At 45.3% G+C, this 14,962-nt stretch overlaps 2 protein-coding genes and 1 non-coding gene across 6 annotated transcripts; all 3 read left to right on the plus strand.

Moving 5' to 3' along the window:
- Positions 1–375: 375 nt before the first annotated feature.
- anapc10 (anaphase promoting complex subunit 10) lies at positions 376–5,138 on the plus strand. 3 transcript variants are annotated; one of them, XM_029117671.2, is made up of 7 exons: positions 376–529; positions 2,050–2,165; positions 2,968–3,058; positions 3,321–3,441; positions 3,703–3,776; positions 3,981–4,053; positions 4,176–5,138. In XM_029117671.2, exons 2-7 carry the CDS (start codon positions 2,051–2,053, stop codon positions 4,260–4,262), a joined length of 561 nt encoding a protein of 186 aa, XP_028973504.1. In that variant the 5' UTR covers positions 376–529; position 2,050; the 3' UTR covers positions 4,263–5,138. The 3 variants fall into 3 exon arrangements, with proteins under 3 accessions (XP_028973504.1, XP_028973505.1, XP_034146280.1); XM_029117672.2 differs by having other exon boundaries at positions 3,706–3,776; XM_034290389.1 differs by lacking the exons at positions 376–529; positions 2,050–2,165 and adding an exon at positions 2,600–2,605.
- trnah-gug lies at positions 915–986 on the plus strand. The gene has a single exon. It is a non-coding gene; the product is annotated as a tRNA-His (tRNA).
- Positions 5,139–6,791: 1,653 nt separating the features above from the next.
- Positions 6,792–14,596, plus strand: LOC105007266. Of its 2 annotated transcripts, XM_010866137.4 has the most exons (8): positions 6,792–6,957; positions 8,397–8,442; positions 9,463–9,912; positions 10,650–10,667; positions 11,201–11,280; positions 12,903–12,993; positions 13,300–13,428; positions 13,876–14,596. In XM_010866137.4, exons 2-8 carry the CDS (start codon positions 8,406–8,408, stop codon positions 14,139–14,141), a joined length of 1,071 nt encoding a protein of 356 aa, XP_010864439.2. In that variant the 5' UTR covers positions 6,792–6,957; positions 8,397–8,405; the 3' UTR covers positions 14,142–14,596. The 2 variants fall into 2 exon arrangements, with proteins under 2 accessions (XP_010864439.2, XP_010864440.2); XM_010866138.4 differs by lacking the exon at positions 8,397–8,442 and having other exon boundaries at positions 6,793–6,957.
- The last annotated feature ends 366 nt before the right edge of the window (positions 14,597–14,962 follow it).

Consider the following 14,962-nt stretch of genomic DNA (forward strand, 5'->3'; position numbering starts at 1 on the left):
TGCGGAAGAGATCATGCACATTTAAACAGGTCGTCTGTGTATCACAGGAAAATGGAAAGATATTATCAGTATTTGCTGCACATGTTGAATGTTAGTTTTTGGTAGTCTAGATCTGTGTATGTAACTAATACTACAACTGATATTACCGCTAATAATAATAATACGTATCCCAGCCTGCGTTAGCTTGAAGACTGGTAGCAAAATTAAATATGTATTTGGACACGCTTAAACCAGCATTTTGGATTTGAGATCCAATGTTTCCTGAGACGTAGAATATATATATTTTTTGTTTCGGGTGAGGGAAAACACGTTTTTCACCTGTTTATTTTTTGTTAAGAGAACCAATCTAACCACCTCTGATTTTACATCTCAAAACAGAGCACTTCCTGTGCCGTCATCAATATGCGACGAAAGTAGGAGAGAGACGTGGGAGATTCGAAGTAGCAAAACAATGTACAGTTATTGAATATCTCAGTAAACAATGCCAGCTACGATTATTTAAAACGGCAAGGGAAAACACTTTATCCGAGTAAGTTAATATAATGTTTTCGCTGAAAGGAAAGTCAAGGTTTGTTGTTTGTTGTCTGCCAATGAAGTGGTTTACAGCACAGTTAGCCCATCTGACTTTAGCTACTGTCAAGTAACTGGAAAGGCTTATGCGAAAATCGTTACATTGCTCATTAAATAGCACAAGCTATGAATATATATATTTTTATATGTGTATAAATAGGTCTAAGGTGTATTTGGTATTGCTGTCTGATTTATTTTGTGTTCCTGTCTGCCATCGCTGTGGGAACTAGCCAATATCCATTATGATAATCATAACATACATATGCATAAGGTTGGTGCGCGTCACTCGGGGACTCAGATGAAAACCTCATCCTCTCCCCGTGAATACACAGCCCTGGTAGCTCGCCGTGATCGTATAGTGGTTAGTACTCTGCGTTGTGGCCGCAGCAACCCCGGTTCGAATCCGGGTCACGGCATTGCGATACACAATGTCACGGCACAAGGGCTTATTTTGAATGTTGAATATGGATGGTAGGAATAGTTTCCCTCCTGAAATGATGGTGTGGGATTGTAATTTAGGCGGCAATGATAAATCTAACAGAGATCCTCGGGAACTTTACCTTAATGAAGTTGAAAGTCTGTGTTTAGTCGATCTATGATATTGCACCGTATAGTTAACCCCTGAGTTCTCCGGTCTGTGTATATCTTTCACGCTGCGTTCTGGGCGGTCTATGGCACTGGGAGGATAACCTAGGGTGACCAGACGTCCCATGTCCTGGGTGTCCCATGTCCTGACAAAATATCGGTAAAACCCAAAAATGTCCTGGTTTCCGCCATTCATTACCAAATTGTCCAGGTTTTCACCATAATAAAAATAACAATAATACAGTAATGTAATGTCCACATACAAGTCGAAGCCAAACAAACAACTGCGTAGAACTGTATAGAAAAGCAACCATTCTCATTGAAGCTCAAAGCGCCCAGGTTCCACCAACCACAAGCCCCCATGATGACCAACACGCGTGAATACGCTCATAATGTGCGTGTGCATTAACCTGCGGTCACATAAGGGTCCCGGTTTGGGGGTTTGAAACTGTGGTCACCCTGGGACAACCCAAAAATGAACTGCGCAGGCATTTTGCTGATGTCGTTCCTTGAGTTACCATAAGTAGTGTGTTAACACGTTTGCTAATATTGGTGTTTGTTAATTTAAGAATATTAAGCGTTTTAAAGGATATAAATTAAAATAACCAAATAAAATTGTGCGTATTTGTAGATGTAGGCGATTTGTATTGTATATTTAATTCCATAAATTCTCTCAATTTACAGCATTTTTTACAAACTCTTTTGGACTATCCCATAGCATTTGTGTCTAGAATGACAAATCTGTGTTGCTCTACTGTATGTGATCAATAGAAATAGATGGCCTCAAAGTAACAAAGCCTATCGTGCCACCGCAAATTGACTGCAACCCTATACTGGTCTACTTCTCAAGCTAATCATGTTTATATGGGTGTGTTCCTTCCTGTGTGATGGTAGCATGGCAACCCCCAGTAAAACGCCGCCGGGTGCCGACCCTAAACAGCTGGAGAGGACGGGGACCGTCCGAGAGATCGGCTCCCAGGCTGTATGGTCGCTGTCCTCCTGTAAACCAGGTGTCTATCTGTCTGTGTACCTGTTAACAAGGTGTCTTATCTGTCTGTGTACCTGTAAACCAGGTGTCTGTCTGTCTGTGTACCTGTAAACCAGGTGTCTTGTCTGTCTGTCCTCCTGTAAACCAGGTGTCTATCTGTCTGTGTACCTGTTAACCAGGTGTCTTGTCTGTCTGTGTACCTGTAAACCAGGTGTCTTGTCTGTCTGTCCTCCTGTAAACCAGGTGTCTATCTGTCTGTGTACCTGTTAACAAGGTGTCTTATCTGTCTGTGTACCTGTAAACCAGGTGTCTGTCTGTCTGTGTACCTGTTAACCAGGTGTCTGTCTGTCTGTGTACCTGTTAACCAGGTGTCTTGTCTGTCTGTGTACCTGTAAACCAGGTGTCTGTCTGTCTGTGTACCTGTAAACCAGGTGTCTGTCTGTCTGTGTACCTGTAAACCAGGTGTCTGTCTGTTTGTGTACCTGTAAACCAGGTGTCTGTCTGTGTACGTGCCATGACAGGCAGTCCCACTGTGTTTACCCACTGGATTATTCTGTATATTGTTATGCATTGGATTGCGCTGCAATGTTTTTCATTTCTTTGAACCATCTGAAGAGTAGTTACTGCCTAGGCAACAGCAGTTAATCTGGATACAAAATAATATTACTCTGACTCACAAAATTAAAAAAAGACTAAATACTAATATGACTGGTTGTTTTCTAACATGCTTTCTCTCTCCCTTACTCTACGGTGCTCCCTCCCCTCCCTCCCTCCCCTCCCTCCCCCCCCTCCCCCCCTCCCTCCCTCCCTCCCTCTGTCTCCAGGTTTTGGTGTGGACCAGCTGAGAGATGATAACTTGGAGACATACTGGCAGTCTGATGGATCCCAGCCACACCTAGTCAACATCCAGTTCAGGTACACCTTGTGTCTGCCTGCCTGTCTGTCTGCCTGTCTGCCTGTCTGTCTGTCTGTCTGTCTGTCTGTATGTTTATCTTTCTCTTTTTGTCACTCATCATTCACACCTCCCTCTCCCCGCCCCCGACACGTCCACCTCCCTCTCCCTGCCCCCATCCACCTCCCTCTCTCCCCGGCCCTTCCATCTCCCTCAATACTCACCCTCGGCCCCTCCCTCTCTCCTCACCCCGTGCCCCTCCACCTCCGTCGCTCCTCTCTGCAGACGGAAGACAACGGTGAAGATGCTGTGTATCTACGCGGATTACAAGTCAGACGAGAGCTACACTCCCAGTAAGATCTCTGTCAGAGTGGGCAACAACTTCCACAACCTGCAGGAGATCCGAGTAAGAACTGTGTTCAGTGTGTCCTACATTACAGAACCACCTCAGAATGTGGATACGTGATGAAGCTTTAACAACTCTGTCATATTTATAAGGTGCATTGTCTTTGTTGTACTTCATTATTCGATCATGTTTCTCATAGCCTACAATAGATTGTCGTACCGTTGACGAAATGAACGTGTGTTTTCTTCTCGGCCCTCCCTCCTTCCTCTCCTCATCCACCTCCTCCTCATTCACCTCCTCTCCCACTGTCTTGGTCCTCAGCAGCAGTTGGAGATGGTTGAGCCCAGTGGCTGGATTCACATCCCTCTGCTGGACACGGTCAACAACCCCATCAGGTGCTTTTTACGTTTTACTCATCATTTAGTCCCATCCTTTTTTTAATTATCTTTGCAGTCGTATTGGTGCTAAGTTTGATAAGTGTTAATAGATTATAATAATAATAATAATAAATACACACTGCCATCTGGAGGTTCAGGGCACTTATATATGTGTGTGTGTGTGTTTTGGTATTTTCCTAATAATGTATGTTTCTTTATCAGGACATTTATGATCCAGATCGCTGTTTTAGCCAACCACCAGAATGGCAGAGATACTCACATGAGACAGATCAAGGTGTTTGATTTTCACTGTCATTTCATGATGTTTATTTTCCCTCTGCTGTCATTTTAATGTTCATCTCCTTTAAAGATGTTTAAAATGCTTCTCTGATAAAATGCTTTATTCTAATTGTTAAGGTCTACACCCCTGTCGAGGAGAGCTCCATTGGCAAATTCCCACGATGCACCACGGTAGACTTTATGATGTACCGCACCATCAGATGACATTTCAGTGTTCCAGGGTTCTGTGGTTTCCGAGGTTCCAAGCAGAACCTCTCAGCATTCCGAATCCTGGGTGCAATCCTTCAGTTTATAATGTGGACCTCATAAGGGAATTGGATTGCCGAGTTTTCTTTACAATATTTAACTGAGACGCTTTTCATTTCCATTAAATAACTCCTCAATGTGCTCTAGCCTCCGTCTTTGTCCTAAATGTTACTGTTGCTGTTTCCACCAAATGAGTGACATGGACCCTTTTTGTCTGAATAAAGTTGATTTCTTTAGTTTGATGAGACTGTGTTCCAGAGGCAGTGGTTCATGCCCAGACCTAACCCTGTGCCTTCATCTGCTATTAATATGTACTGTCTGTTCATTCATCTGTCAGACAGTACTCTGTTCATGCATCTGATGTCGGTCGGACAGTACTGTCTGTTCATTCATCTGATGTTGGACAGTACTGTCTGTTCATTCATCTGTCAAACAGGACTGTCTGTTTATTCATCTGATGTCAGACAGCACTGTTTGTTCATTCATCTGATGTTGGACAGTACTGCCTGTTCATTCATCTGTCAAACAGGACGGTCTGTTCATTCATCTGATGTCGGACAGTACTGTCTGTTCATTCATCTGTCAAACAGGACTGTCTGTTTATTCATCTGATGTCAGACAGTACTGTCTGTTCATTCATCTGATGTCGGACAGGACTGTCTGTTCATTCATCTGTCAAACAGGACTGTCTGTTCATTCATCTGATGTCGGACAGGACTGTCTGTTCATTCATCTGATGTCAGACAGTACTGTCTGTTCATTCATCTGTCAGCCTTATACTATCGTTTCATGTGTGTATTTTCCTTTGTTGAATAAAATATGTTTTGAGTTTGAGGCACGTCTTTTTTAAGAGCTTGTCAGTATAATGCCATATTGAACCTGTAGGAGCCGCTGTCTCCCATCTGGCCACATTGCAGCAAGCACAGCCTGTCTGGATACTGATTGATATAAGACCACTGTTTTCACTGATTATTCAGGGGTTCAGAAAATTATCAACCTGGTTGAGAGAATGCAAACATTATGCAAAGCTTTCATCAAGGCAAAGTTTGGCTACTTTAAAGAATCTACAATATGAAATTGTGTGGTATTTTATAGTTTTGATACTTTCCCTATTATTCTACAATGTGGAAAATAATAAAAATAAAGAAGGCAGCATCTAGGAGCAAGAACAGCCCAGCCACAAAATGGTAGACCACACAAACTCACAGAGCCGGGCCACAAAGTGCTGAAGCGTGTAGCGAATAGAAGTTGCATATCATCTGTTGCATCACTCACCACAGAGTTCTAAACTGCCTCTGGAAGCAACATCAGCACAAGAACTGTACGTTGGGAGCTTCACAAAATGGGTTTCCATAGCTGGGCAGCTGTAAGCCCGCCTCACATCAACATGTTTAATGTCTGTCGCCTGGAGTGGTGTAAAACACGGCGCCACTGGAGTAGTGGAAACCTATTCTCTGGAAGTCTGTGTGGTGGATGCCAGGAAAACGCTACCCACCGGACTGCATAGTGCCTAATGTAGAGTTTGGTGGAGGAGGGATAATGGTCTGGGGCTGTGTTTCAGGGTTTGGGCAAGGTCCCTTAGTTCCAGTGAAGGGTCATCTTAATTCTACAGGATACAAAGATATTTTAGACAGTTGGGTGCTTTGTGGCAACAGTTTGGGGAAGGCCCTTTCTTGTTCCAGGATGATTGTACGCCTGTGCATGAAGCTGGCTCCATAAAGACATGGTTCGACATGGTTGGTGCGGAGGAACTCGAGTGGCTTGCACAGAGCCCTGACCTCAACCCCACTGAACACCTTTAGGACGAATTGGAAGAGTGATTGCGAGCCAGACCTTCTCATCCAACGTCAGTGCCTAACCCTCACAAATGCTCTTTTGGCTGGATGGGCACAAATTCACACAGACACTCCAACATCTGGTGGAAAGCCTTCCCAGATGAATGGTGCTGTTATGGCTGCAAAGGGGGGGGGGGCTCCATATTAACACCTATGGTTTTTGAATGGGACGTCTAACAATCTCATATAGGTGTGATGGTGGGGTGTCCGCATACTTTTGGCCATATGGTGTATATATATTCAGATCACATACAAAGGCCGGGTTTCAATATCCTGTTTGCCTTTGTGAATCAGACTTCAAGTCAGTCATGCATTGCTACAACCTGAAAGTGAACACAGAGGTTTTTGTCTTCTTTCTGACAGAGAAAGCGAGAGGCGTTGAACGCCCGAGCATCCTGTCAGAGGTGGACCTGGGCTGTGTCTCACCAGTCTGAAGTGTCTGCCTCTTCCTTCACTTCCTTGCCTCTCATTTATCTCCTTGAAAGAACTGGGCCAGAACCAGAATGTCTGGACCAGAACCAGAACGTGCCAATCGCAGAAATGGTGCCACCCACCATGTGATTGTGAGCTTTCAGTGTTGCGGTAGGAGAGGAGACAAGGAAACAAACGGAGGAAGCGATTCTTGCCAGATGAAACGCAGTGCGAGCACAGGGGTTTGTGGTCTGTGACTCAATTCCTGTCAGATCCTTGAGCTAGACAGAAAACGTATTTTTTGTCTTCACGTGTGATAAACTTGAAACTGCTTTAACGGATCAGACATTAGAAATATTGACACATCATTAATATGCAGTTGCTTTGGAGTCACCTGTTTCTCCTGGGTGAGTTTTACAGTTGTATGTCGTTTTTAACCTCCGCTCCCCCTTTCCCCCCTGAATTTCCTCTCTTTTTACTATCTCAAGTTTCTGACTCAAATAGCTTTATTGGCATGAGTGTCATTTTGAAATATGTTTACAGTATCGTTAAATAATCATAATATCATATAAATGATTATAACATAATACACAGTCTAGAAGAACATTCATGGTTAAATGCGTTCACTTAAGATTTAGAGATTTCATGATCTGTCAGACTAACTTTGAAACTCAAAGCTGTGGAAGCCTTTCATACTGCATGGATGGCCTTCTGTCATCAGGGCTTACACACCTTGCATAACGGCCTCACATTTGGGGAAATTATACTTATTTGTTAAATATTTTACATTTTACTAGGAAACACAGCTCTGTCTCAGTTTCTGATGTAGCACAACCTGCATTTTGTTAAGGTTCAGATTAACAGTCATGGTTAAATACTTGGGCGTATACTATCTAGTTTGGGGAAGATATTTCCCGCATTTTGATTTGCGCTCGTATTTGTACTTCCCAACAGGTCATGTAGCCTTATTTTGATGGTTTTTAATTTCGGTTTATTCTGATTGGTTCTGATTGTTGTTATCCTGACGTTTCGAGGTGCTTTTTCAGCAGTCTGTCAGTTTGTCTGGGGTAGACCTTGGGTGCCTTTGTCTGTTTGTCTGAGGTAGATCTGGGCTCTGTTTTAGTAGATCCGGGTTCTATTGTAGTAGATCTGTGTTTTGTTGTAGTAGATCTGGGCTCAGTTGTAGTAGAGCTGGGTTCTGTGGTAGTAGATCCAGGCTCTGTTGCAGTAGGTCCGGGCTCTGTTGTAGTAGATCTAAGTTCTGTTGTAGTAGATCCGGGCTCTGTTGTAGTAGATCGGGGATCTGTATTGGGGTAATCTCTGGTGGATCACAGCAGGCACAGGTCACCTGTGAAAAGCCCTGGTTGAACAATCCTCTTATTGTCTTGATGTGTGTCAGGCTGCCAGGTTAGTCCGACTGCACTGCTTCTCATGGCTGTAGAACAGTCCTGTATGTCCAGCAGATGTAGTCCTGAACAGATGTAGTCCGGTACAGATGTAGTCCTGAACAGATGTAGTCCTGTACAGATGTTGTCCTGTATGTCCAACAGGTGTAGTCCTGTACAGATGTAGTCCTGTACAGATGTAGTCCTGAACAGATGTAGTCCTGTACAGATGTAGTCCTGTATGTCCAACAGGTGTAGTCCTGTACAGATCTGTGTGAGGCTGCCAGGTTAGTCCAACTGCACTTCTTCTCATGGCTGTAGAACAGTCCTGTACGTCAATCACATGCTTGTGGGAAGTCAACTAATCAAGCATGTATTTGTTTGTTTTTTGTTTGACACGTTGATCTGTCAGGCTGTGTAATTTGTTCTTTTACTTTGTGTTGCTTAATTGGGTCGAGGAGAAAGCTGAAATGAAAGCGGACCCAGATTTACACCTGTGCAGAAGAGGTATAAATTACAGGCAGGCTTTTCACCCACCCAAGTCCCAGACTGTGTCCTTACTAAGGAGACATTACAGAAAACCTCCCACAGGTTACCATTCACTCAAAGGCCCCTGTAATCCCCCCTGTCTCTGTCTCCATGTCACAGTATCAGTGGGTTCATGTCTCCCTGTCACAGTATCAGTGGGTTCATGTCTCCCTGTCACAGTATCAGTGGGTTCATGTCTCCCTGTCACAGTATCAGTGGGTTCATGTCTCCATGTCACAGTATCAGTGGGTTCATGTCTCCCTGTCACAGTATCAGTGGGTTCATGTCTCCATGTCACAGTATCAGTGGGTTCATGTCTCCCTGTCACAGTATCAGTGGGTTCATGTCTCCATGTCACAGTATCAGTGGGTTCATGTCTCCCTGTCACAGTATCAGTGGGTTCATGTCTCCCTGTCACAGTATCAGTGGGTTCATGTCTCCATGTCACAGTATCAGTGGGTTCATGCCTCCATGTCACAGTATCAGTGGGTTCATGTCTCCATGTCACAGTATCAGTGGGTTCATGTCTCCCTGTCACAGTATCAGTGGGTTCATGTCTCCATGTCACAGTATCAGTGGGTTCATGTCTCCCTGTCACAGTATCAGTGGGTTCATGTCTCCCTGTCACAGTATCAGTGGGTTCATGTCTCCATGTCACAGTATCAGTGGGTTCATGTCTCCATGTCACAGTATCAGTGGGTTCATGTCTCCCTGTCACAGTATCAGTGGGTTCATGCCTCCATGTCACAGTATCAGTGGGTTCATGTCTCCCTGTCACAGTATCAGTGGGTTCATGTCTCCATGTCACAGTATCAGTGGGTTCATGTCTCCATGTCACAGTATCAGTGGGTTCATGTCTCCATGTCACAGTATCAGTGGGTTCATGTCTCCCTGTCACAGTATCAGTGGGTTCATGTCTCCATGTCACAGTATCAGTGGGTTCATGTCTGATCTGTGCCCTATTTGTGTGACAGTGACCTGTGACCTCCTGTTCTCTAGGTGTAGTACTGGTCCGGTCCACTTCAAGAGCAGAATACCCATTACATACGACAACAAGACCCCCTATGAGCACAAGAACCCCTACAGACATAAGATCCTCTACAGACACAGGATCACAGCCAAACGAGAACCAGAAGGTCGTTACCACAGCCAATGACACTCCCACACCCGCTAACACATCCTCACTCAACTGCACCCAGAGGACTTCCACAGCCCCGCCGCCCACGACCCCGGTCATAACGGACTCCACCCACACCAGCAGCAATGCCACGGGTGGCGACAACCCGTCCCAGGACCAGACCACGGTCGTACCCCCGTCAACCGAACCCACTTCGACCGTTACCACAGGGACACCGCAGCTGGTGCAAACCATCGGCCAATCAGAGGCAAAGGTGACCACTGCCGCGGGGACAGATGTCGTTCAGACCACCATGACAGGCGCACGACAGGGTAATGGACGACGTGTGTGAGGTTCCCTTACGATAGTCGGTTTGTCTTCAGCTTGTGTTACACTAGTTGACGTAAATGTCAGTGGAGCAGGGAGTGTGTGGGTCTGCTCTGTCTGTCTTCCGGCCTTTAACCACAGCTAGCATGCCACTATTACGCTTTGTCTTGCTGCTCGTCTACAGCAACTGTAACAGGGACACAACCACTCAATCACACACACACAAACACACACACACACACAGAAGCACACACACGCAAGCCAGTCGCACGCACACCCACACACACACATATTCACACGATCACACTGCTAGCCTGCTAGATGAAAAAGGTCAGTTAGGCGTGATCCCTCGTTGTGTTTTTCAAAAAATAACAAAAACGTCTGCACCCATTTGTATTGTAGTCTTTCTGTCTGTCTGTCTGCTCTGCCTGCTCTGTCGGTTCTGCCTGCTCTGTCGGTTCTGTCTGCTCTGTCTGTCTGTCTGCTCTGTCTGCTCTGTCTGTCTGTCTGCTCTGTCTGCTCTGTCTGTCTGTCTGCTCTGTCTGCTCTGTTGGTTCTGGGCCTGATAAATGATATTCAGACATTTACGTCATCCTGTTTGTCTTATACACTTCATGCAGAAATGTTTATGACATTCTGTTTGTCTAATTAATGAGAATCTGACATTTCTGTCTTTCTCTTTCTGTGTTTGTCTGTTAACTGATTCATTGCTGCTGTTTTGTGTCGATGGAAACTATCACAGGATCCAGTGATGCAATAGGTACTGTATCTTCACTGGGAATGTTGAGTCATTTTCTCCTCCGGTTTATTGTTTTAACTGTGACTAACTACACTCTCTAAATGTTACTCTCCCTGTCTAACTTTCTCTCCCCCATTTCTCTCTTCTCTCTCCCTCCCCATCACTCTCTCCCCCCTCACCCCCTTTCTCTCTCCCCTCTGTCTCCCCTGTCTTTCTAAACTCTCTCACCTCTATCTCACTCTCACACCTCTCCCCTCCCCTTTTCTCTCCCATATCCCTCTTCTCTGCCCCCCCCCGCCCCTCTCTCTCCTGTCTCTCCTCTTTGTCTCCCTGCTCTCTCTCTCTCCCCTCTCTCACCCTCCAACTCTCTCCCCTTATCCCTTCCTTCCATCTTCTATCCCTCCCTCCTTCACTCTTTCTCTCCCTCCTCCCTCCTGCATCCTCTCACCTCCCCATTCCGCTCCTCCCACCTGTATCCCCTGACCTCCCCATTCCGCTCCTCCCTCCTGCATCCTCTCAACTCCCCATTCCGCTAATCCCCATCTCTATTCTAGGTTACGTAATCCTGTTCTTCATATTAATGGCCATTTTCTTTGTGCTGTTTGGTATCTACTTCCTGAGAAAGAAGTCCAGGGTGAGAATTCATTATAGATGTTTTACAAACCATTGATCTTACTATATTGCTAGTGTGTAATGTACACTGATGAGTCAAACATAATGACCAACTTCCTAATATGCTTGTTGTGGGTTCATGTCTCCAAGAACCCTCCAACAGCATATTAGTGCCAACGCTAATAAAGTGCCAGCGCTCATAAAGTGCCAGCGCTCATAAAGTGCCAACTCTTTCGACCGTGGTCACAGGGGTCATCATGGGCACTCTGACAGGCCTGCAGCTACGCAGGCCCATATGCTGCATGGTGTGATGCATTGTGTTCATCATTAACATTTTCACTGACTTGTGCCACATTGGACCCTCCTGTCGGTTTGGACCAGATGGGATAGCCTTTGTTGTCCTCATGCATTGAGGAGCCTTGGGCTGCCAACATCCTGTCATTGGTTTGTGGTTTGTCCCTCCTTATACCAATGTCAGTTGGTACTCACCACAGCTGAACGGGGGCACCCCACAAACCAAGCCCTTTCAGACCCAGTCGTCTGGCCATAACAATGTGGCCCTTGTCAAAGTCACTCAGGACTTTACTCCTGCCCATTTCTCCTGCATCCAACATGTTGACTACGAGAACTGATTGTACCATCTAATCTACCCAGACCTTGACATGTGCCCTTGTTAGGAGCTGAACAATGTTACCCGCTTCACCTGTGAGTGGTCAAAATGTGTTGGCTCATCAGTGTATGTCCTTCATTCGATAGTAAAAAGGGGTGTGTAAAAATGTAAAAGGCACTTTGCTTATGTTCAGCGTTTTTCTGTTGCTTTTCCCAGTTGACCCCCCTGTGACATTTATAGTGTTCCTCTTCTGTAGGCACATTCATTAAATGTTTGGGTGCTGGCGGTCTTGGTGTTGACCATGTTGCCTGGCGGTCTTGGTGTAGATGGTAATACTGGTGTTGCCTGGCAGTCTCAGTGTTGCCTGGCAGTCTCAGTGTTGCATGGCAGTCTTGGCGTTGCCTGGCGGTCTCAGTGTTGCTTGGCAGTCTTGGCGTTGCCTGGCGGTCTCAGTGTTGCCTGGCAGTCTTGGCGTTGCCTGGCGGTCTCAGTGTTGCCTGGCAGTCTTGGTGTTGATGGGATTGCCTGGTAGTCTTGGTGTTGACCGCATTGCCTGGCAGTCTCAGTGTTGCCTGGCAGTCTTGGTTTTGCCTGGCAGTCTCAGTGTTGCCTGGCAGTCTTGGTGTTGCCTGGCAATCTTGGTGTTGCCTGGCAGTCTTGGTGTTGACGGCATTGCCTGGAAGTCTCAGTGTTGCCTGGCAGTCTTGGTGTTGCAGGCATTGCCTGGCGGTCTTGGTGTTGCTGGGGTTGCCTGGCTGTCTTGGTGTTGCCGGCATTGCCTGGCGGTCTCAGTGTTGCCTGGTGGTCTTGGCGTTGCCGGTGTTACCTGGCAGTCTTGGTGTTGCTGGCGTTACCTGGCGGTCTTGGTGTTGCTGGGGTTGCCTGGTGGTCTTGGTGTTGACGGTGTTTCCTGGTGGTCTCAGTTTTGCCTGGCGGTCTTGGTGTTGCTGGCGTTACTTGCCGGTCTTGGTGTTGCTGGCACTGCCTGGTGGAGATAGGATATTCCATGTTTTGTTTATATTGTTTCTTTTCAGAGATACTCGTTTGACCTGCAACGACCAGGTTACGACCATGAGACCCCGCTCACTGGCATGGAACAACCCGGAACCTTTGAACCCACCAAAGGTAACCGAGTAGTATATCTGTATTAAATATATCCTTGGCATTCTAAAAATAAAACTGCAGATTAAATGTGTCACTGTCTTTCTGAATATGAAACTAACCTAAACGTTATAGTTATATCTAACCTGAATGTTATAGTTATATCTAAACTGAATGTTATAGTTATATCTAACCTGAATGTTATAGTTATATCTAAACTGAATGTTATAGTTATATCTAACCTGAATGTTATAGTTATATCTAAACTGAATGTGTATTGTAATGTCTGAACATAACATATCTTCATGCATTTCTGTGTGGCGGTTCCAGAGAAGGCTGGAGGGTTTGAGAGCATTAGCCAGGGTGGGGCTGAGGGCAGGGCTGAGGAAGACCCCCAGACCCCGGTGCCCAACGGGTCGGCTGGGGAGCCCGACGCCACCATGTCCCCTGGAGAGAACGGTAGGCTGGTCCCAGATTCATGAAAACAGAACGTGCTGTAATTTTTAAACAGTTCTCCTGCTAGATTAAAATCCTGCTGGATTTTAAACACTCTTGAATGAAAGGTAGCACTCAGCATTCCCATTGTCATTGCATCAGTTCTGATTCAAAAGGCTGAAATACACAGCAATAAATGAAATGAGAAATGTGCTCGGTCCAAAGGCTTCGAGGTGGCGTCTTGGCAACAGACCCACACCCCACGCGTACCTTATCACCTAAACTGGGTGGTTCAAATACAGAATGCTTATTGGCTAAAAGATTTGAGACATTATGAGACCTAACTAATGACACCTGTTTTAACACCATCTATTCACAGTTTCTGAAGTATCTTGGTCAGAAGTTGTTAAAATGTAATGAAATGTATTCTCATACTCGCTCTCCCTCTATCCCTCCCCCCAACCCATCTAGCAATAGAGAAGAAGGATGATGATGATGATGAAGACATCTTCAATCTCTGCTCTGAGATCAGTCTGACTCCACCAGTGAAGAGGGTGGGCTTTAGCTTGGACCTGGACCTGAGTGACAAGCTGTCAAACAAGTCAGACGCTGGAGACAAGGAGCAGAATGCCAACAACAATAATGTTGCTATGGCAATTTTCCCTGACACTCTTGGCCTGACCTTTGACCCCATGGGTTCAGTTGGTGTTTTCAGTGACATCAGTCTGGATGTATAGACAGACAGACAGACACACACACCTAAATTAGTCAGTGGGTAAAAAGGTTCCTCTATGCCCTATTTTTTGTAACATCTCATCAGGAGCATGCCCAGATGTTGTCAGGCATGCCTACAGGCATGTGGGGACCATACACACTACTGAGTAACAATGTGTTGCCGTGATGAAATTCACAGTAGTTACTTTAGCTTTTTGAGTGTGAATCCATTCCTCAATCGGTTGGTGATTTTGGCTTTCATTGACCATTTTTACGTTATTATGTTCTCAATGAAATACACAATGTACAGTGAAACTTAGGATCCTTCATGTAATCCCTTCATCGAGACACCGTGTGATTTTAGTAATCCCTTCATTTTTTTAAATACTTTTTTTGTGGGTGTTTTTATGTTAAACATGAATTGCAACAAAAGCGGACAATTTCGGTGTGGTTCTCTTTCAGAATAAAGTTTTTTCAACCAAGGACTTGTGTTGTGTTGTGTTGATATAATATGTGTTTAAGGGTCTTGTTGTGTTGATATAATATGTGTTTAAGGGTCTTGTTGTGTTGATATAATATGTGTTTAAGGGACTTGTTGTGTTGATATAATATGTGTTTAAGGGACTTGTTGTGTTGATATAATGTGTGTTTAAGAGATCTGTGGATAAGTTATTGGTCCACAGGGGAGGTTTTCCTCAGTTTGGTGGGAATTCATTCAGTGCCAATGTTTGTGTCGGGAGAGAGAAGGTTCACAAAGGTAGAGGGGTAGATGGAGAGGAAAAGAGGGGGTCAGATGTGGGGCACAGTAAAGACAGAGGTAGGAGGGGTGTGTTTGAGAAAGAGG

The sequence above is a fragment of the Esox lucius genome, chromosome 24 (genome assembly GCF_011004845.1).
Source record: "Esox lucius isolate fEsoLuc1 chromosome 24, fEsoLuc1.pri, whole genome shotgun sequence".
Classification (NCBI taxonomy): Eukaryota; Metazoa; Chordata; class Actinopteri; order Esociformes; family Esocidae; genus Esox; species Esox lucius.